Source organism: Puma concolor, chromosome D2, assembly GCF_028749965.1.
Source record: "Puma concolor isolate L17-30 chromosome D2, mPumCon1.1.hap2, whole genome shotgun sequence".
NCBI classification, from domain to species: domain Eukaryota; kingdom Metazoa; phylum Chordata; class Mammalia; order Carnivora; family Felidae; genus Puma; species Puma concolor.
In genome coordinates this window covers 22,695,220-22,717,699 of record NC_141677.1, presented here as the reverse complement: position 1 = coordinate 22,717,699, position 22,480 = coordinate 22,695,220, and the positions used below count along the sequence as shown (strand labels likewise).

General features: G+C 38.6%; 1 protein-coding gene across 21 annotated transcripts in view; it reads left to right on the top strand.

Annotated features, from left to right (window-relative positions):
* The window catches only part of ANK3 (ankyrin 3), a 690,167-nt gene that overhangs the window by 590,719 nt on the left and 76,968 nt on the right, over positions 1-22,480 (top strand). For 16 of the 21 annotated variants that reach the window (XM_086679761.1, XM_086679764.1, XM_086679765.1 and 13 more), the window contains 3 exons: positions 749-851; positions 16,699-16,805; positions 21,465-21,689. In XM_086679761.1, coding sequence (XP_086535887.1) covers positions 749-851; positions 16,699-16,805; positions 21,465-21,689 — 435 coding nt within the window. Of the gene's footprint in view, positions 1-748; positions 852-16,698; positions 16,806-18,754; positions 18,788-21,464; positions 21,690-22,480 lie in introns of all 21 variants that reach the window. The other 5 variants (XM_086679773.1, XM_086679772.1, XM_086679771.1 and 2 more) reach the window with 2 other exon arrangements.

The following is a 22,480-nucleotide window of genomic DNA, read 5'->3' as shown; positions in this document are numbered from 1 at the left end:
TTTAGTTTAGAGGTCAGTATATGAGAGGCACTTCAGGACATCAGGGGCTTGCACTCTGGGAAAGTCAGGGGCTGTGTAGAGGATTTAAAAGAAGCTGGAAAGGAGAACAATTTAAGGCACAAGGAAGAAAAGAGTAGAGTGTGGAAAGACAAGATCACCATACATGAAATTTGAATTTTTCAAGGCGAGAAAGATGGCAAAGATCATGTAAGATATATTTGTCATACTATTTCCTTTTTGATGTTTTCCATGAGTACAGCTATAAACCAGAACTCTTAATAGGTCAAACCCATAGCTAGTTTCCAAAGACTTATGAACAGACCCATTTGCAGCAGACATAATTCCATTCAATAGTACAAGGTAAACAGATAAAGGAGACTCTGAGATAAGGCCTTACCATAGAAAAATCTCTTAAACTATCAAATTATCTATAGTCATCTGGTTCTTCTCAGTTACCCTGTTAGTTCAACTATCATAGTGAAACATCCAGAGTTTTCATTCATTTCATATTGTCACAGATTTAACACCATTTAGCCTAATTTTAAACAAAATCTGATCATGAAATTGTTTAAGCTTAAGAGATTTCCTCAAATTTAAGGGATTTTATTTTTGATAATGTCTTTTCAAGAACAACTTCTGTTGATATTTTTAGCCATCTTGCCTGTTTTCAAACTTGCATGCATTAATTTTATTTTGTTCATCTCATCATCATCCACCACTCTTGAATGGTTAACTGTAAATACAACAGCCTCCGCTCCTTCAGTTCGGATAGGTCGTACACCTTGAACAGAAGCTCCTATGCGCGGGACAGCATGATGATTGAAGAACTCCTTGTACCATCCAAAGAGCAGGTACGCATCCTCCTTAAAATATTGTTGGATTGTTGAACTTTCATTGCTGTGATTGAATTGAGCTCTTTGTTCCGTGACAAAATCTGTACCTCTGCATGTTTGATTTTGCATTTGTAAATCTTCTTGTACTGCCAGGGAAAAAGGAAAAAAATCAATTGTAAAAAAAGAGGGGGGAGGGGAGAAAGAAATCAGTTGTGCCATACACAGAAATAGCCTGGTCTTCGGCAGGTGAATCCCCAAAAGCCCACAGAGAGGAACTCAGAAAGTCCTAAGAATGACACAGATACCTTTCTCATTTCTAGATCAAATTTATTTCAGTTTTTTTGAAGAGAGTTAATAATAATTGCCAGCTAAAGTTGCTGACATTATCCACGTGAGTGTTTGATTTTCCTAAACAAACTGTGGGTGCATGCTGGAATTTGCTAGAATTGTTTTTAGCAAGTAGTTAAAGATGAGATTGGTCAAGTCTTTGATCCCTTAGCTTCAAAGCTGCCTGTGATGGGCCTTCTCAAGATATGACAGTATTTTGTTTTCTACCAGAATCTCTGCTGGTGTTCACACAGTTTCTTCTTTCTGATCATTGTGGTTGAATAGATACTGGCTTAATGCAGGAAGTTCCAGCAGTGCAATCCTGCTGCATATGGGCTCAGGGTTATTCATTATTCTGGATACACACAATACTTGATTTTAAATGTGAAGTCATGAGCTGACAATGGGCCATAAAACTAATTTTGAAGGTGGCTTATCATATTCAAGCAATGTAAATAATTGATGAAATCATGCTACACTTACTTATTCACTGAACAATGAAGGTAAATTGGAGCAGGTAAATACGTGATAGTAACATTATCAACAAGTTAGAGGTTTAAGTAGCCAGTAGTCAGATTTCAGGGACTCCCATGTGTTTGGGACATGCTGACTTCCAGACGTACAGATGTACATGGAATTTCACAAGAACCTGCAATTAATATTTTATTGCTTTACACTCTCTGGAACATTCTTAGTGTGCAGGTTTTACAGAGGTGAATACAGTAGCCATTCAGTGTGTTGTCAGACACAAACAGCCTTTGTAGAATAATTATAGGTGCGATAGCATGTCATGGTTTAAGTGGGTATTAGCACTAAAGAAGGCACTTGTTTCAAATAATGGAGCTAAGCTCTTGGGTGTTAAGGTATTGTGCAGGTATTGGTTGAGATTTTCTGAGGTGCTCTCTCTTGGTTGGCTGTGGTCATTATCCTGGTTGGGTGATTCTGATCTCTTCATGTTCCCAATTGAAATGAGACGTTAGTGGATATATTATAACACCAGTGTAGAAATGCCTGTTATTCTCCATGACTAAGGAAAACCCACAAAACTTACAAAATTGCAGGTGATAGGAGATTCCTTAGGTATCAGTAACACTTTGGTCATATATAAAGTATGTGCCTAGTTCTATAATGGAATCTTAAATGCTTGATTGAATCTAATGATGGTTTATATTTCTGGATGTATATTTACTTGGGGGCAAGGGTCTGAAATTGGGACCATCACCCCCATCATCACCATGACCTCACCATCACTACCACCATCACCACTACTCCCACTGCCAGGTACACTACCTCTCCATATCTGCACATCAACCTTAAAATATAGATGATTGCCATGCTACAGGTGGTGAACAGGCTTCTGAGGGGTTTCGCACCATTACCTCATAGCTACTGCCAACACCTGCTTACTCAGGGAGGCTGGAAGGGGTAGCTTTAATCAGAATGAAAAATTTGTGAAAAGAAAGGATAAAGAGAACTTTAAAGGTAAAGCTGATGTTCTCTTGTTGAGTTTGTTGCTGCTTCAGTTTGAAAAGCACCTCTGTGGATGTCACAAACAACTCTCTAGACTAGTCAAGGGAAAGAAGAGCTTAGGACATCTTGAAACCTTTACAAATAAATCTTAAGTTGATAACTGCAGAGGTAGGAAGTTGCTTTCTCCAATGACCACAGAGAATCCCTTGATCCGACAGGTGTTCCTTGTGGAACACATACATTATTCCTGGCCACACAACTTCATAATAAAATCACCAGAGATTCAAAAATAGAAGTATGAATTACATGAAGACATTTTAGGGACAAATGAGGACATTTGACAATGTACTCGCTGTATTGTTAGAAAATCATTGTTAGTTTTGTTAACAGTGACAACATTATTGAAACTTTACAGGGTAATGTCTCTGTTCTGGGGGTATGCATGCTGTCGTTTTCAGCAATGAAGTAATCATTGAGTCAGCCACTGATTTTCAAATGGTTCAGCCAAAAGAAAAATACATGTGTAGAGAGAGAGAGAGCTCATGCAAGTGCAAACATGGCAAAATGTTAATGTTGAATTTAGGTGAAGTGCAAATGGTGTTTCTTATGTAGTTTTTTCAACTTCTTAATTTGTTTGAATACCTTCAAAATACAAACTTGGAGGAAAGGGGAAAACAAAATCTGAAAGAGGTGTGTTAAATTATTTAGTGTCTGGTATCTCATTTATTATAGAAGAGAGATGAAGCTACTTCCTCAAAGAGAGGCTAAAGGGAAGGGTCTAGGTGTACTTTGCAAGACTAATGAGAAGCATTTACTTTAGAAGGATGCTTAATATAAAGCACAGACTTTATATCAGAATTAAGTGGCAAACATTATTAGTTTGTATCCATCATGACTTTAAATCTGTATTTATAAACTTGAAAATGGAGTTTCTCCACAGTATTGATTATGTCTGAAAGCATGCCAGAAGCCTGAAATATTTAGAATTCTGGAAGCAATGACACATGACTTACTGTCAGATTTAAAACTGCCCTATCATTGCCCAGTTAAAGTTGCTTGGACACATAAAGTTGAAAATGAATAAAAATGAACTCTCCATGTGTTGCTTGTTTTCAACAAGAGTAGACCTCACCTATACAAAGCATAGTTAGTTGCCTCTTTATTATTGTGCTGCTGATTAATGAGTTTGCACATTAACCACAGTGAAAGTAGAGATTCAGGATAATTAGCACAGGCCTGCTACTCGCGTGTTCCTAAGAACCTGTGCTGTTGAAGGCAGGTGTGGAGGCCAGAGCTGGGAAGGGGGTTTGGAAAAGTGAGCCCGTCCTCATGCCCTGCTGAGCCTGAATCATGATCAGTTTGTAAACCACTTAATTCTCCCCCAGATAATCAAGAGTGGACTCTTTTGCCACGGTGATACTGGGTTATCCATGAAATGAACTCCCTGTCCTTTTGCCTTCCCTTTACCTTGCAATCAAGAGTCACCTGTAGGTATGCCTCAGAAAATATATATGTAAATAAACCATGCCTTGCATTTGTCAGAAGATTTTATTGTTTAAAGTAGTGACTCTCAGCCCTGACTGCTCATGAGAATCATCTTAAAGAATTTTTACGGGCACCTGGGTGGCTCAGTCAGTTGAGCGTCTGACTTCAGCTCGGGCCATGATCTCATGGTTGGTGGGTTCAAGCCCCACATTGGGCTCGCTGCTGTCAGCCTGTCAGTGCAGAGCCCGCCTCAGATCCTCTGTCCCCTTCTTTTTTGTCCTTCTCCCCTATTGTGCTCTCCCCCCAAATAAATAAACATAAAAAAAGAATTTTTAAAATATGATTGCTCATCATATGACTTCACTCATATGTGGGATTTAAGAAACAAAACAAAGAGGAAAAGAGAAACAAGGAAACAGACTCTCAATTATAGAGAAAAACTGATGGTTATCAGTGGAGGGAATGGGTTAAATAGGTGATGGGGATTAAGGAGTGCACTTGTCAGGTGATGAGCATTGGGTAATGTATGGAAATATTGAATAACTATATCATACACCTGAAACTAATATAACACGGTATGTTAAACAAATTAGAATAAAAACTTTAAAAAATGTGATTGTTCAGTGGCTAGGAGGGGCTTAGCATAGGATTTTTTAGTGCACCGAGAGCTGAAGCCCCTGATTCCTAGTCAGAATTCCTAATTAGGAGAAGGAGCATCTGGGTGGCTCAGTCAGAAAAGCATGTGACTCTTGGCAAAAGCATGTGACTCTTGAGCTTGAGGTCGTGAGTTCGAGCCCCTTGCTGGGTGTAGAGATTACTAGAATCCTTTTTTTTTCTCGTTTATTTATTTGAGAAAGAGAGAGAGAGAGAGAGTGCATGCGTGAGAAGGGAAGGGGCAGAGAGAGAGGGAGAGAGAGGATCCCAGGCAGGTTCTGCACTGTCAGCACAGAGCTCAGTGTGGGGCTTGAACCCATGGACGGTGAGATCATGACTGGAGCTGAAACCAAAAGTCAGATGCTTGACAGACTGAGCCACCCAGGCACCCCAAGATTACTAGAATTCTTAATCGGGGCACACATTGGAATCACAGTAGCTCTTTGGAAAGAAGATACCTATAGAATCAGAGTCTCCTGGCTGGGTTCCTGGACACGTGTGTTTTTAAAGCTCCACATGTGATTCTGGGATGCATCTCTGCATAAGAATCACTTACTTAAAGCAACTCTGGTTGGGATCTTTTTGTATATTGATCATTCAACATCTAATGTATTTGTTTTATAAGCTCTGACTTGTGTGTGTCAGATTGTTCTGGAACAACATCTGTGCTTGGAAACATTCTTTTCCAAATAAGAGGTAATAAGAAAAGGGATGATTCCAGATTGAAGCCCAGTTGTCTAGGATGAATACAATAGACTGGTTCTTTCATTTCTTCTGGCATAATTATTGAAAGCAACTGTCTGGTATGGCTTATGGAATTGCTGTGTGTGATCCATATCAGCCAGTCCTCATGCGTAAATGGCATAATACTTAGTAGATGCTGTGTCAAGAGGTATGGTGGTGATGCTTATGGGGATCATGGTGAAAACAGTTCATTTTGAGCTCCTACTATATGCCACTATTCTAAGTGTTTTGCTAGTATTAACTCATTCATATTTCACAAAAAAAACATTTGAGATAATTTCTTGGCTCCATTAAAAAGGTGAAGAAACTGAGGCACAGTCAGCTAACTCACCCCAGGGGGCACAGGTGATAAATGGCAGAGTCACTGGCCATGTGGCTCCAGGCTGCTTCCTTAGAGGCTGTGCATCTGTGTTGTTCTGTGTTGGAAGGAAGCCATCCAAGAGCCCTAGGACTTTATACTCTGTCCTCCAGGGTCTCATACTTGCTGGTATTTTTAAGGTGGATGTGATACCATCATCTTTACCCATTTTTTAGCAGAAAAGATTATAATCAGACATGTGTTCTTTTTTATAAAATTTTCTTTTTAATGTTTATTTATTTTTGAGAAAGAGAGAGACAGTATGTGAGCGGGGAATAGGCAAAGAGAGAAGGAGACACAGAATTTGAAGCAGGCTCCAGGCTCTGAGCTGTCAGCACAGAGCCCAACGCGGGGCTCCAGCTCACAAACCATGAGATCATGACCTGGGCTGAATTCAGATGCTTAACCGACTGAGCCACCCAGGCGCCCCCAGACATGTGTTCTTTATTATGCTTATGCCTAATTCTAATAATAAATCCTTATTTAATGTGACTTAAAGGGAACTGACAACTTATTCAGAAACAAGTTATAAAAATTATGGAGACAATTATTATGCTAAAAATTATGGCATATAAAGCATCATTAAAGGAATGGCAATACTTGAACATCACATAGATATGAGGTAGAAGGAATGATAGAGGTCTAAAATGTTTTGCAGGCTAGCCAATTAATTATAGTTCCTTTGAATGACCGTAGAAGTATTTGTAAGACCAAGAGATGCATGTATACAGCAGGCAGAAACATTTAATACAGTATGAATTTCTGGTAGTTATTCAAAAATAGAAGAGCAGGAATCACTTAGGGATATGAATTGTTTTTGCCTATGTACACCCATTCCATTTTCATAGGTGGGAGACAGGATCTGATGGTCAAACCTCTTCCCCCATCCATTTCTCAATGGATCTTTACAAGGATCAGAAATCACTTCCTCTCTAAGGATGGGCCCCAATCTGGCCATTCAGAGCATTCTTTTTCCAGGATTACAGTGATTACTTTAGGTTAAAGTATAAAATCTAGGCAAGTCTAATGAGACTCCAAGTTGAGACTTTCTTTAGGGGTTGCTAAGCTATAAAGATGATGTCAACCCAAAGCTGCTAAGGATGGAGCATGAAGACAAGCAGTTCCTACCATGTTTTGAGCCATGGCTGGATTCAGCCATTGCCTGAAGTTAGTCCTTCCCAGACTTTCCTGCTACATAAACCAGTGAATTAATCGCAATTTCCTCCCATCCCTCGGGGGCTGGGAGCATCTTAAGCCAGTTTAATTGGGGGTTTGGTCCTCACTAATATGCTTGTATTGTGGCGATCAAACCTGACATAAACAACCACATGTCAAGGGCAACATAGAAAGTCTTCCAGCATCTTAAAATGCCCTTCAAACTTGAGATTCTATTGTTTTATGCTTTCTCTCTAGAACAGTTGATTTTTTTTTAAGAGCATAGCTATAAACTTGGGTGTTCTAAAGCAAAAACTTTTAGAAAAACATTCTTTGCTAATTGATCACTGAGGAATGAGGGCCTTCCATTTGCTTTCACTTCTGTTGATCTAGAGGCAGCACATCTGTGAAGAGAGAGATACAGAGCAGCTGTGTGGCCCTGGCCCCGTTTAGGAGGTTGCTTTCATTTTGCAGCCTTCTCTCATACCAGATTTGCCCACATGGTTTATGTCTAAGGGGATGAGTGGCAGGGCTTCTAATAGTGAAGGTTTAACTACAGTAGTGTGTGAATGGTTGCATTGGCTGTTTGAACGGGAGCTGTGAGGTCCTTCTGTAGTCACAGTTAGAGGCCCTGTTCTAGCCTCCCCATACCTGGAAGTAGCTGTCATCCTTTCCACCACTCTCCCTGTAACTCTCTCATTTATCTCAGCCCAGTACTCACTCCAGATCCTCTGGGTTAGACTTGGTCTTTTTTTAGGCTAAGGACAATCTCATGTATATTTAGTCATATAAATGTTATGTACTACTTGATATATTAGCAAGTCATAAGTGAATTGGAAGATTCTTCAGAAGAAATTGCACGTCTGTCACTTCAAGACCTAGGCAATTATCTCAGTAATAGAAAAGAAGAACACCTAATCCCAAAAGCTGGTTATGCTAATACCCAGTTTTTCCTTCTCTACCTCTCACTCTGTTCTCCTCCTGCACCTCCCCTGCCCCCACATCAGCAGACTGGTCTTCCTGTTTCTGGTTGTGAAGGTAATTCTAAGGGGCTTTCAGAAATGTGCATGCTGGCAAAAGGTAGCCAGCCTGGGATTAAAGATTTGCTAGAGATAGTCTCCTGGAAGATAAACACCTTTGACTAGTGACATTTAATATGCTGCTTTTTCTCTTCAGAGTGCTTTGCCAGCATTTCTCAGGTGATCCATTCAACACCTCTCACAGATTGGTCAGCAAGATTACACATTTTGTTTTAAGGCAGACAGGTTGGTGTTGTGACTTACTTAAGGTGGTACAGTTAGTTTAGACATCTTGAACTAGATGTTGATGTGTTAACACCTTCCATACTGACCTTGATTCACCTTCTTTTGTGGAAATTGAAGCTAAATTATTTTGAAACCAATCAGATTTGGAAGTTCCAAAGAGCTCAGATTCTATGGTTTGTATTTTAGTATAAAATAAATCTTAGGGGGTGCCTGGGTGTCTCAGTCGGTTAAGCGGCCGACTTCGGCTCAGGTCATGATCTTGCGGTCGGTGAGTTCAAGCCCTGTGTCGGGCTCTGTGCTGACAGCTCAGAGCCTGGAGCCTGTTTCAGATTCTGTGTCTCCCTCTCTCTGACCCTCCCCCGTTCATGCTCTGTCTCTCTCTGTCTCAAAAATAAATAAACATTAAAAATAAATAAATAAATAAATAAATAAATAAATAAATAAAATCTTAGGTGTAGCAATAGTTGACTTTAAGAAAAGAAATATTTTGGGGGAAAAAAGACCTGCTTTAGCCAACCTTTAATTTTCATTTTATTCTCTGATTAAATCAGGTTTTCCTTTATAGAATCCATTTTTTAAAGGTGTACAACATGATGTTTTGATATATTTGTAAAATAATTTCCATAATCAAGCTAATTAACATATCCATCACTTTGATAGTTACCATCTTTTTGTGTGTAGTTGAGATCTACTCTCTTAACAAATTTCAAGAATATAATATATTATTATTATCTAGTTGCCATGCTATATATTAGGCTTCCAGAACTTACTAAACTTATAACTGCAAATTTGTATGCTTTAATCAATATCCCCCCTCTTCCTCCATCCCTGAGCCTCTGGTAGCCACCATTCTATTCTCAGTTACTGTAGATTAGACTTTTTGTCTCTAAAGATGGAATCCATTTGTTAAAAGAATATTTCCAACTAGTTGCACTGGATGTCTATACAGACCCATAGCAGTTTGCCGTTTCATTCAGTTTGCTGTAGATTACAATACTTATAATACTTATTGTGGTACCTGCCACAACATGGATCCACGATGGATCATTTCATGTCATGCTTTCAGCTTCCTATGGACTAGATACTATCATTACCACATACAGACAAAGAAGCTGGAGCTGACAGCAGTATTTCACTTGCTCAGTTTCACTTCAAGTGACACGAGGTGATAGACCTGAGAATAGAATTTAGGTCCGATGGCTGTTTGGACCCATTCTGTTGCTGACCACTGGGCTGCCACTCTCATACACCAAATATGGCACACCTGTCAAAGCATGTTCACCATGGGGAGAGTCAACATTTACGCAGGTATTTGTCATAGCCCAAACACCACTATTTGTTAATCCAGCAGGCTGCTTCATCTGGTAAGGCATATGCTATCTCAAAAGCTCATAGAAGGCTATAATGTCTTATCAATTTAAGAAATTAATTATCTTCACTTAAAAAATTCTGGGAAGTTTAGGATTATTATTATCTGTGTTTTTGTTTGCATAGCAATTTAAATTTTTCAAATCACTTTCACAATACTTCAGCCATTCCATTCTCACAGTAAATCAGGACAGTTAATCATATCTACCAGTTGCCCAGTGCAGAAATGGAGGTTCAGTAAGGTGATCAACTTGTCATTCGCTGGGCCGTGACATGAAGTAGCCAAAGTCAAACCCAAGTCATGTACTCTTGGTCTAAGGGAACTGACACCCACATGGGTTCCTCTGTCCTGGTCCTGTCTAGTTTGTGGTCATGGGGTAAAATTGTTCTTGTAAGCCTTTCCTTCCATGGGCTCCTAGTCTGGTGCTGTCATCCGGGTGTTTCTTAATTACACTGTGTTTACAGTTTTTCAGATTAGCTGCACTGCGTTTTGCATGTGACCTGATATTGTGAGGTCTACCTGGCTATGTGAACAATAGCATGTCAAGGCCACCAGTTAACCTACAGGACTACCTTCTGCTGCCTCCCAGGGGCAGCAGAGCTGACAGTGAAGGATCTTCACTGGTGTCATCCCACACTGGGGTTTGACAGTTGGCAGCCTGGAGAATTATCTAATATTGAACTTAATTGGTTATTCTTTCTTTTCCTTGCATATATTTTCTTGCTCCCTGCCTCTTTGCTTCCAAGCCTGGACATTAATTTTCAGACCTGGGCATTTGGGCATGTCCTCTTTTAAGGCCAGTGCATACTTGCTCTTTTCTTTCCTCTGATGAATAGGGCTAGTGAGAAGCTATTTTTGGAAAATATTAAGCTCATGGAGGCTGTGATATCATCATTAGTCAGGCTTTGGACTCTATTGAATAACGTGCATTTTGATTTTAATAGGGCCCTTGACATCATTTCCAAGATGAAAACTGATGTGCTTATTCATATCATTTTTGATGTGGGAGTAAAACGTCTTATTAAGTCAGTGTGAATTTTTCCTTAACACAGTGTTCTACTAACTAAAGCTACCCAGTGCTGGGTGTTGATTTTATGTTGTCACATTTTTGAAGTTTCTCTCTGAACTTCAGTTTCCTCAGTTCTGTACCCTGTGAAATGGGTATAATATTACTCCTAGGGCTACGAGGTTCTGAAATTCAAAGGATACATGAATGTAAAAGTCTAGGACAGTCCTTGACATTGAGTTGACACACAGTAAGTGTTGGTATTGCTCTTGTTAACATTAAGCATTTTTGAGTCAACAAGTAAGTCCTACACATTTACAAGATGCATTCTTCTAACTGAACGGGCTCCATTGATTTGATATAAGCATGCTGTGTATGTAACTGTAAAGGACTGGCGCTGGCACTGGAACATTGTTGTTTTTGCTGTTTCCCCGATTACTGTATTTTAGCAGATGAGCTAGTATAAATGAAAGTCCTTTGGAAAGCAGAAATGCAGTAGAACAAACTGAGGGTTGATGGAGGGTAGGAGAGAGGGGAAAGTGAGTGATGGGCATTGAGGAGGGCACTTGTTGGAATGAGCACAGGGTGTTGTATGGAAACCAATTTGGCAATAAATTATATTAAAATAAAATACAAAAAATTAATAAGAAAATTAAAAAGTTAAAAAATAACAGTGCTGTTATTAAAACACATGCCTTATGCAAATTATGGATTTTATTGTACAAAAACAAGGAATAAAATTAAAATAATGGAATACAAAAAAAAAGAAAAGTAGAAATTATTATACTTATAAAGAAACATTAATATGACTCCATGCCAACACTGGCCTTGGTACCAGATTTTTTAAATTTTTTATTTTGTTTTTTTATGAGAGAAAGAGCATCTCATACATGTATGTGAGCATGTGTGAGTGGGGGAGGGGCAGAGAGGGAAAGGGAGAGAGAGATGGGGCCGGGCGGGGGGGGGGGGGGGGTGTGTGGGGTGGGGAAGGAATCCTAAGCAGGCTCCATGCTCAGTGCAAAGAGCCTGACATGGGGCTCAATCCCATGACTCTGGGATAATGACCTGAGATGAGATCAAGAGTCAAGGCACTCAACTGACTGAGCCACCCAGCCTCCCCTTGATGTACATTTTTATTGAATCTCCACAGCAAGCAACTCTCAATTTGAAAATTTCAAAGGAAACTGAGACTGGGAAAAGTTAAGAAATTCACCAAGGACCATAAAGCCATCAAGTCATGTTGGGGCATCTCCAAAAGGGCTTTCAATAAATAAAGATAAGGAAAGACCAAAAAATATAGGTTCAGTTAAATTGCCTTATTTTGTGTTTAAAGGGATATGGTGTGGGAAGAACATGTTGTTTGTGTTTAGGTTATTAAAATTGATAGGTCTGCTCATAAATGTAAGCAAACCTCTTTGGGGAAAAAAAAAGTTGGGACAAATATTGGGAACATACAGCTCATCATTTTGAACAAGTACATTTGCTCATATTACATTTGTTCATTTGTATGCTGACAAAGTTTCATTGTGTGGCAAAGGTAAAGGAGTCAGGAAGGACTGACAGGGACCTGGGACCCCAGTGTGCTGGCACACTCCTGCCTCCATAAATAGTACATGATGGCAGTGATACCTCCTTGCATGGTATAATTCATTGTTTCAATAATTAATGTTGCCAGTGAATGTTTCTAAGAGTTCCAAAGGTAAATAATTTACTGTAATTACCAAGGAGGAGTGATATTACTTATTTGTTAGAACTTAAAAAAAAATGGATCCTTTGTGAAAAGTGACCTCAAGGCCCCAAATGTAGGATTGATACTGTGCTAAAAAATTAAAGTGAGTATCACCACCAACTTTATACTAATATTTGCCCTATTCTGAAGGTTAGTTGGTTGGAGTCTCCAGAAGTCAGTAAAATTGGTGAATAAGGCTGGACTAACACTAACACATAATCTTTGGTTAATCCATGTAGAATTTAGGAACTTTCTGAAGTGATGTGTTGCTTCTGAAGTGTTAGGACCTTGCTATTGTTGACTCTAATTCTATCCCAATTTGATTTCAGCGTTTTTAAAAAAAATCTTTGTTATTCACTGTAAGTTTTTAAATTTATGTTTTATTATTGAAGTTATACAAACAAATAAAAAGCCATCTCATTTTATAAGACGTACTCATTAGGAAAAAAGAAAAGAATTCACATGTATACCTTCAGCCTCCAATTTCTCCTCTCCAGACACAACTGCTTAGCGTACCTTTTGATAGCTCTTATCATGTGCTTTCGTGTGTCTAAAATGTATATGTGGCTTCTTGTTGGCTTTCACCCATTTGAGGAATTATTTATTCACTTCCCAAAATGGAAGATGAAGCTGTTACTTTAAATACCTCTTCTCTCCCACCATGCACACTTTCCATCCCCTTACTTTCCCCCAAACAGTTTTATTTTACTTTGGTTATGCCAGCATTTAGTGCTTCTATTATGCCTATGTAAATGTTTTCCACAGATGTGAAATGTATTGATTGAATTTTCTTTTTGGCACAATATTTTGCTTTCCCTGGAGTTTTTTGCATTTGCTTGGTGTTCTCTCTATATATCACTGGTCCAGTCCACAAGTTCCTCCCAGTTATGCCAATCTCCTCTCAATATGATCACATTCATTAGGTGTTCTATAAATTTCATCTCTCTGTGAGCTTTCTTAGTTGTCAGGTTCCTTGTAGTTCCACTGCATAGATGTCCTCCTGGGTCTTCCTTCACTGTCACCATGAAAATTCTCTGTGTTCTTATATTAGACCCTATATCTTTCCCCTTCTTGGTTGAATCCTTCACTTTGATGGAATACATCTTCCAATAGTTTCCTTACAGAGTTAATGAGAAATATATTTGGGGGGGGGGTATATTTCTGAAGATATCTTAATTCTATTTCCGTACCTTTTTTTGCCTGGTTTTAGAATTCTGGGTTGAATATCATTTCCTTTCAGGACGCTGAAGGAACTGCTCCATTGCCTTTAACTTCAGTTTTTCCTATTAAAAGACTGGTGGAAGTCTGCCATGTGTGATCACTTTTCCTCCCTAAATTTGTAGGCTCTTTCTTTGTCTCCAGATTCTAAAATTTCATGATGATGTGCTATAGTCGGTTTATATTCATAATGCTGGTCATTCAAGTGGATTGTTTTACTTTGGGAACTCAGGTCTTCTGCTTTGGGGAAGTTTCTTGAATTATTTCTTTGATTTCTTCTCTATTTCACTGTTTTTTTCTTTCTAAAACTTTTCTCTCTCTCTCTTTTTTTTTTTTTTTTGAAGAAAAGAAATGGGTTTGGAATTCCTGAAATAATCCTCTGCTTTCTTGTATGCTCTCCTATTTTCTACATTTGAAAATCTCCCCCTAACTTCTAGATATTTTTTCAACGTTTTTTTTTTATTTATTTTTGGGACAGAGAGAGACAGAGCATGAACGGGGGAGGGGCAGAGAGAGAGGGAGACACAGAATCGGAAACAGGCTCCAGGCTCCGAGCCATCAGCCCAGAGCCTGACGCGGGGCTCGAACTCACGGAGCGCGAGATCGTGACCTGGCTGAAGTCGGACGCTTAACCGACTGCGCCACCCAGGCGCCCCTCAACTTTAATGCTATCGTATTTGTTACTTTCTATGAGTTATTTTTTCTCTGAGTTTTTTGTTTGTTTGTTTTTAGTGTTTTATTGCTTTATAAGTATAAAAAGATCTCCTCTCTCTGGATATTAATGAAAAATTTTAAGTTTTCTTCTCACTGAAATGCCTCAGTTTCTTCTGATTTGCTTTTGTTCTGTTTGTTTATTTGTTTATCTTATTCCTCATATTATACACTTCACAACTGTCTAGTCACTCTTGGCTGTTTGCTCACTACTAAGCTCATGGGAAGCTCTCTGCACGGGAGCAGAAAGGCTTTTCATCCATGATCTACTGAAGTAATAAGCCAGAGACATTTCACTAGGAAATCCCAATTCCCACTGATTCCTAAGTCACTGGGAAATCCCAGAAAAGATTCCCATTTTCTGCCTGAGGCTCTGTCCCTATCTGTCTTGGAGACCAGTAAAGGAAGGTTGTTCTCTCCTCAAATACAGCTTCTGCCTTTTTCTCTTCAGAGAGTCCAATTGCACATGTTAAAACCTTTCGCTGGGTTCCACATGTCTCGTACTATTTTCTGTGTTTTCCATTCTGTTTTTAAGCCCTTTCTTTTGTACATTTTTCCATCTACACTTCCAATTATCTGACCCTGTTTTCTATTGTGCCTAGTCAAGAACTGGCATTGTATTTAGACGTGATCAAATGACCATTTGATTCTTTCTTATGTAATTCCAGTGCCTTGTTAACTTTTCCACCTTTTCATTTCTTTCCTCTGTTTTTTCCTTCATGTTTTTCAACATACTAATTAAAGCTGCTGTAAAGTTCTTATTTGCTTACTTCAAAATGTAGGATGACCTGGGAGTCTGTTTATGGTATCTGTTTTATTTTGTTTTTGTTCATGTGCTCTGGCCATGCTGGACATGATATATAAAAAGTTGTAGACAGGACACACCCGATGATGATGTAATTCTCCATAAAGTGTGCACCCTCCCTCTGCTAGACAAATAGGGTGGTAGCTGATCATTTCAATCCAGTCGAGGTTTTGCTGAAATGAGGCAAAATTGTTCGCCTCCCTGGTAAACTTGGACTACCTCTGCTTTGTCCCTGGCCCTTCAGGGTCCTTAAGTGACAATTTTGTGTGATCCTCTCCCCTGAGAAGTCCCAAACTTCTAAATCTTTTTTTCATGAAACTGCCAAGAAGCAACACTGTGCCTTTTAGTGATTTTCTGGTTAGGTTTCTAGCTTCCTGTTCTGCACAGTCCCAGAATTCAGCAAATGTTCTGCACGGAAATCTGTGGCACGTTTAAGGCCACCCAGATCTCCCTTGGTTTTTCTAGGCCCCAGTAGTGGCCCCTGCAGGTACAAAGCCCAAATTCTATCTGCACTGATAATTGACGAATGCATCCAAGTTAAACATGGCAACAAAAAGCCCACAGGGGTCTTCTAGCCCTTCCCCTCTCCGGAGGGCAGCTCCCCTTGTTCTCTGTGCCTTTTGTCTATGGCATTCAGAGCCCATCTGCATACTTACCAGGTGTGCTTGCAGCAGCAGTAGGCTTCCACTAGCTACTCTGCCCCACTTGGAAACAAAAGTCAGCAAGGTGGGTTTTTTTTTTTTTTTTTGAGACATGCGAAATAATTTTATAATTGTAAGATGAACTTGGAGATGTGTTCAAGTAGCTGAAATCATGGTTAGCGTTACTTCTGTGATATTTCTTTTGCCATGTCAGTTACTGAAGATGCTGTCCTAGAAGACTGAAATAAAACAGGGCACCTGGGTGGCTCAGTCAGTTAAGCATCCAACTCTTGATTTCAGCTCAGGTCATGATCTCTTGGTTCATGAGATTGAGCCCTGCATTGGGCTCTGCGCTGACAGCCTGAAGCTTGCTTGGAATTCTTTCTCTCCCTCTCTCTCTGCTCCTTCCCCCTGCAGGCACCCACTGTCTCTCTTTCTCTCAAAATAAATAAATAAACATGAAAAAAATGTGTTTCTTTTAAACTCATGCAGTGGTATGTATAGAAAAAAAGACTCAGAGGCACCTGGGTGGCTCAGTCAGTTAAGTGTCTGACCTCTTCTCAGGTAATGATCTCGCAGTTTGCGGGTTGGAGCCCCACATCGGGCTCTGTGCTAACACTCAGAGCCTGGAGACTGTTTCAGATTCTGTGTCTCCCTCTCTACCCCTCCCCCACTCGAGCTCGCTCTCGCGCTCTCTCTCTCTCTCTCAAAAATGAAGATTAAACATTTTTTTAAAAGTTAAAATAAAACAACTTATCAATAAACTTTGTTTTCTATTCTTGAAACTTCAATGTAGACCTATAGAGGAGTAAGTACAAATTTATTTTGACTATCTGAACTTACAGAGACATACAGGTATATTTTGTAGGTACAGAGAAACCAGTGTCTTATGTGAGTTATTGATGCCTTATATCATTTTATTTTGCAGCATCTAACATTTACAAGAGAATTTGATTCAGATTCTCTTAGACATTATAGCTGGGCTGCAGATACCTTGGACAATGTCAATCTTGTCTCAAGTCCTGTTCATTCTGGGTAAGTAATCTAAAAGTCACTTTCCTTTATCCCATTAAATGAACATTACATTTGTTATTTGTATTTATAAATTCATATTGACAAGCTTTATATGTATGAAATATTGTTCTTCTAAAAGACTTCATTAGTGAGTATATGTCATATATATTTGTAAATCATTTGTAAATGTTCTTTTCTGAGCAAATTGCTATACCTGTTTTTTGTTGAAAAAAAAACACTGTTGGAAAGGAAAATAATTAAAGTATTGGTAAATCTAGTCATTTCCCTTAATTTTACTTTATTCAGATAAAGTTTTTATTTCTGAGTGTCTGATTTTCCTTTCTAATGGAAAGTTATATATGGAGGTATTTCTGTTCATCCCTTGCTGACTGCTCTTGTGCTTTGCTTCACATGATGAAACACCTGAAATCTTCAGACCAGTTTGGTACCTCCTGCACTCCTGAAATAAAATTATGATTAAGTCTTATTAAATTACAAGAAAAGAAATTAATTTTTAAAAGAAAAGAAGTGAATGTACCAATGTGTGTACCCCAGAAATGCTGTGGTAAAAACCACGTTGAACAGGCTCCTTACCGCTGCCCCACTGGTAGCAGAATTAGAGGTGGGCGGTTTACAAGGTAGCCTGCTCTAACTACTGAATTGATAATCAGTGCATATTTACATATGGGATTCTTCACCTGTCAGTAATTAAAACTTGGGATAGTTGATGCCACACAAATGAAATAGAAATCATTGAGATGACGAAAATTTCAAGGTATTTTCACCTCTAAATTTGGCATTTAGGCCATAAATTAGTTGTGATCCAGGACAAGGACAGAGTAATTTGGAATTAAATTAGTTAACAGTAATTAACATTTCTGAAATGCTATATGTGTTATATGAATTATTTTCTGCTGCTTTTAATTAAAATAAATTGTAATAGCTTTACCTTTTTATGTGCCTGGCATTGTGTTAAATGTTTTACATGTATTATCTTACTTAATATTTTTTTGAACCTTAAAATGACACTGTGAGATAAGTTTTACCACTATCCCCATTTTGCAGATGAAAAGTCAGACTTAGAGTAATGCTGCAGGTTGAAGTATCCTACAGAATTGTGGCTTATAGCACAAATAATTGCAATATCATTCAAATGGAAGTAATTGACGTGAAAGTACTTTGTAAACTATAAACTACACATACATATTCTTTGACTAATTAACATTACATCTCTTTAACTCAATTACAAAATACTTTAATTATGGAGTAATAATTTTTAATTGCTTAAAATAGTTACATCATTGATGTTAGATGTTTATGGGTCTCAACTTAGAAAACCAAAAAACAGTCAGTTGGGAAGGAAACTGACATACTTAGGATACATTCAGTGAGCCACACGTTGAAGAGGTTCTTTGTATCAAGCTTGGTGAATGCCCACCATGTTACAAAGACCTAGAGCCAGCGTTTTCTCTACATAGGAAAGAAGTGTGTCATTTAGGAAACTTTCGTGCTTTGCTTTTGTGCTTTGCTTCAAATGATAGTTGGAACTTCAAATGAGAAATTGAGGGATCATAGAATAATAAGATCAGAGGTGAACTTTCCTGTACATTGGAGATGATGAAATATTTGACTATGCAAATTCTCTCTCCTTCCTCTTGAATTTATTGAAGGCAATAGACATGTCCAGGAAAGCAAAAGTAATGGCAGCTGGCGTGGGCTTATTTGAAAAGGAAAATATAGACTTGGTATACACTTGGAAATGGTTCACTAGTGCTGTCAGGTCTTAGGGAGTAGCTTCTATAGCCACTGAAGGCGAATGTTTTTCCAGGTTGTCCCACAAATGTCAAATGCCTTGGTTTCATTTTCTGACAGTTTTTATTTTTCCTTTGCTTATCATTGACATTTTCTGTTGCTTGCTTCTAATTATCTTCCATTAATTTCTCCCATTTGCTTTCTAAATTATTTTGCAGCTATTCTTCTCCACTTCCTCAGTATGATTCAAGGTGATAACTGTGTCCTTTATGTGAACCATCCTTTTTTGTATTTTTAATTTATGTGACGTTTTCCCACAGTTAGATGTGTCAGTGTCTGTAGTGTATCAGCTTTTGTCATCCTGCTGTTCTTACAACTAGAAACATTCATGTGTTAGTTTTAGGATTATTTGTAGAATTACTGCTTTAGTTTAAGTATTAATAAGATACAAAAGATATGATTAAACATCACCTTTTGATTTGTTTCCATGAGTTGTATTGCATGAAATTTTATTTTGCATAGAATATGTAAAGAATGAGTTTGGAAAACAATTCATGATGTTATTGAATAACAGGACCTTTACCCTGCTTAATATTTATTCTCTCCTTTCCTCAGTCTATTGGCTCTATAAAGTTGAAAACCTTAGAACAATAAATTACTGCTAATGAGTACCAACTAGGCACTGGGTGCTACGCAGAATCCAGAGAAAGAGCTTCTTCTAATTTGTCGTTAAAATCTTCTAAGACATGTTTTGTTTTGTTTTTTTCCATTTGTGTCTGATATTCTTTGTAGTTTGGATATTTTTATATTGACACTGATGACCTTCTTAAACTACCCTCATATTGCTCACCTACAAGTGTTTTATATATATCTTTTTCATATAGATATATTTTTAGTGTTAGTAACCGCATCTGACCTAGGCGGTTCCAAAGCACCTCTAACAAAATAGTTTTTGTTCAATGGGTCATTCAGTAAACATGTATTATGTGCTTACTGTATTTAGGAACTGTGCTCAGCCCTGCAGGTCAAGCAGCAAACAAGGCAGGTCTGATCCAAATTACTATCTATATTATTGAGATCAGCTCTTTGTTGCCAAGGCAAACACTGCCCTCCAAGTGTAAACACTCTGTGTTTATATGTGCTAATACAACCACATTTTCAAACCCAGAGTTGACCTCGAATCATTTTTAATTCATTCTGTTGCTAGTATTCCCAATCACAAGTTGATTTTCACTACTGAATGCTGGGAAAGATAAGATTTTGTCTTAGGCTTCTTTATAAATTTGCCCTATTATCTTCATTACTGAGTAAAGATAGTTATTAAATATGTGTGTGTCCAAGACAAGACAATGTAGGCTCCCCAGAGCAGTTTCAAGTGAGCCTTGTCATTTAGCACCCGAGGCAATTCATGTGGACACTTGCACAAGTAGATAAGTGTCTGTCTTTGACGTGAAAGGTGTGTATTGTGTTTTGTTTTAGAGGGGTTAGTCTCTTCCCCTCTTACTTTGAACATTACAGGGGTTCCAACCTCTCAAAGTAGATCTAATGTTACACACACACACACACAAAAACATAACCCAGAGGAAAATGGCTAAATCCAAAATAAGCAGAAGGGTATGAAGTTGATTCTACCTCACTGATGACCAGAATCGGTCCTGGACATCTGATTGCCTGGGAAATGATCACCATGCTATTGCCTTTTTCCATGGGGATGGCAGGTCGGTTGCTTTGAGGAAGAGGTTACTCTTCCAAGATCAAGTCCCCAGTTAGCACCTCCATGCAAGTTCCTAAAATCTATTTGCAAGATGTTAGAACTCTATTTAGATGAACTACATTTTAGTGGAAGATTTTTGATGGATGGGATTTTCCACCACCACCCCCAATACTATAGGTATTCAAACAATTTTCTCATTATCAACATTTATTGCTGTTGCAGTAATAAGCATATTTTCACATGTGGAAGTTGGAATGCACAGGGGCATAGTGTTCTCCTGTCTGACCTCCACTCTTCCATGAGTCAGATTCACTGGTTTATGTTACCAGAGTGCTTTATGACACCAGAGATTTGGGGACGACTCTTCATGAGCATGTGAAAGGAATCGAGAATTGCAATATGCTATTACCCAGATGAGATACTATAAGTTTCTCTATATTTTCATATCTACAATGCATACATTGGCCTATCTACTAAAGGCCAATGACAGAATTATAATATATAATTTAGAGACATCTTCTAAAAAGTCTAGGTTACTAGTTTTGTATGGCTGTGTAAATACTCAAGTATAGGTTATATTCAACAGTTTTAAAGTCAAATTTATGCTGCAAGGATTAAATCCCTTTCCATCAAAATTGCCTTGGCAGAACTAGGCATCTGCTTTTGTTCTTATATTCTGCTTTGTGATAGTGCAAATTAGACTGGTATGATTAAATACGTACATATTTATTTTAGGAGTTGTACATGTTAAGACATACCGTGGAGTTTCATCTGACTTGTCAGGGAGTGAGAGTCCATAGTGAGCATATGGCTAAAACCACTTATAGTGGTTAAAATGACCTTTGAATACGGCATAAGCCATCTGCAGAGGCCACATATGGCAGCCTGGGTTTGGGTTTTTAAATGCACAACAGTTTTTGTTACAGCTTTGAACCATTCACTGTTCCTCAATTGGAGCATCTGACAAAGTGGTTGGCTTCTACTAGGAGGCCACGTCCCACCAATAATAAGTTGTCATGTTTCCCTTTTTGCCCAATTCACAAGTTAAATGCATGTTTGGTGTGACTCCACTGTATTTACTTCCAGTTTATTTTTAAAGAGAGGAAATGATAGCCACATTGTCTGTCGTTTTAAACCTTAACATTTAATTTCAAAACCTGCTGTGAAGATGGTTTATATGTATCCTTGATTTGGCCTCTGGTCTTTCCCTACAGGTTTCTGGTTAGCTTTATGGTGGATGCAAGGGGAGGCTCCATGAGAGGGAGCCGTCACCACGGGATGAGAATCATCATCCCCCCGCGCAAGTGTACGGCCCCCACCCGAATCACCTGCCGATTGGTAAAGAGACATAAACTGGCCAACCCACCCCCCATGGTGGAAGGAGAGGGATTAGCCAGTAGGCTGGTAGAAATGGGTCCTGCAGGGGCACAATTTTTAGGGTAAGTGATTTTGTCAATTTTTATCTTGGCCCTTGTATGATATATTTGATTTTCTTTGCCCTTTTTAACTCAAGTAGTTAACTATTAAGACGGCATAGTCGGACCATTTTGATTGAGTACACCTCTCGTGTAGCGTCAAAGGTCACAAAGCTGTGTAATTCTGTGAAAAGCGAGTAGGCTGATACTTCCTTAACTCAGCTTGCTGGTCAAAGCTTTTACTAACCAAGAAGCATGTTCTCTGCTCAGTGAGTGCACGGAACCCCAGCAGCCCCTGTAGAAGTCAAGGCACCATTCTTAAGAAAAAATACAGATGTTGGAATTATATGAATAACTGGCTACTATGGGTACATGCCTTTTTAAGAGATAATTTGTAGGGACATAATCCATTGTGATAATGATATTTTACAAAAAGGAAAAATAAACTCTTTTCCTGAGGTGGCACTTGGGTGCAAATCAGGCAGGCTCTGTCGTGACGGACAGTTTGTTCACAATTTCCCCTTCTTGTTTCTCTTCCTGCTGCATGGATGTTATTCAGTAAACTGCATCTTCCTACCAATCCTCCCCCTGTAAATGAGGGTGAGAGTTTGGTTAGCCGAATCCTGCAGCTTGGGCCTCAAGGAACAAAATTTATTGGGTAGGATCTTTATAGACAAGATTCAGAATGTCTACAATTCTTTCTCCATTTTCAATTTTTTTCTGTCACACCCATGGTCTTATTCTTGTCTTAAGTTTCTTTTTATTTTTTCAGTTTTTAATGCTTTCAGTTGATGTGTGTCACTGAAAGAAACAAA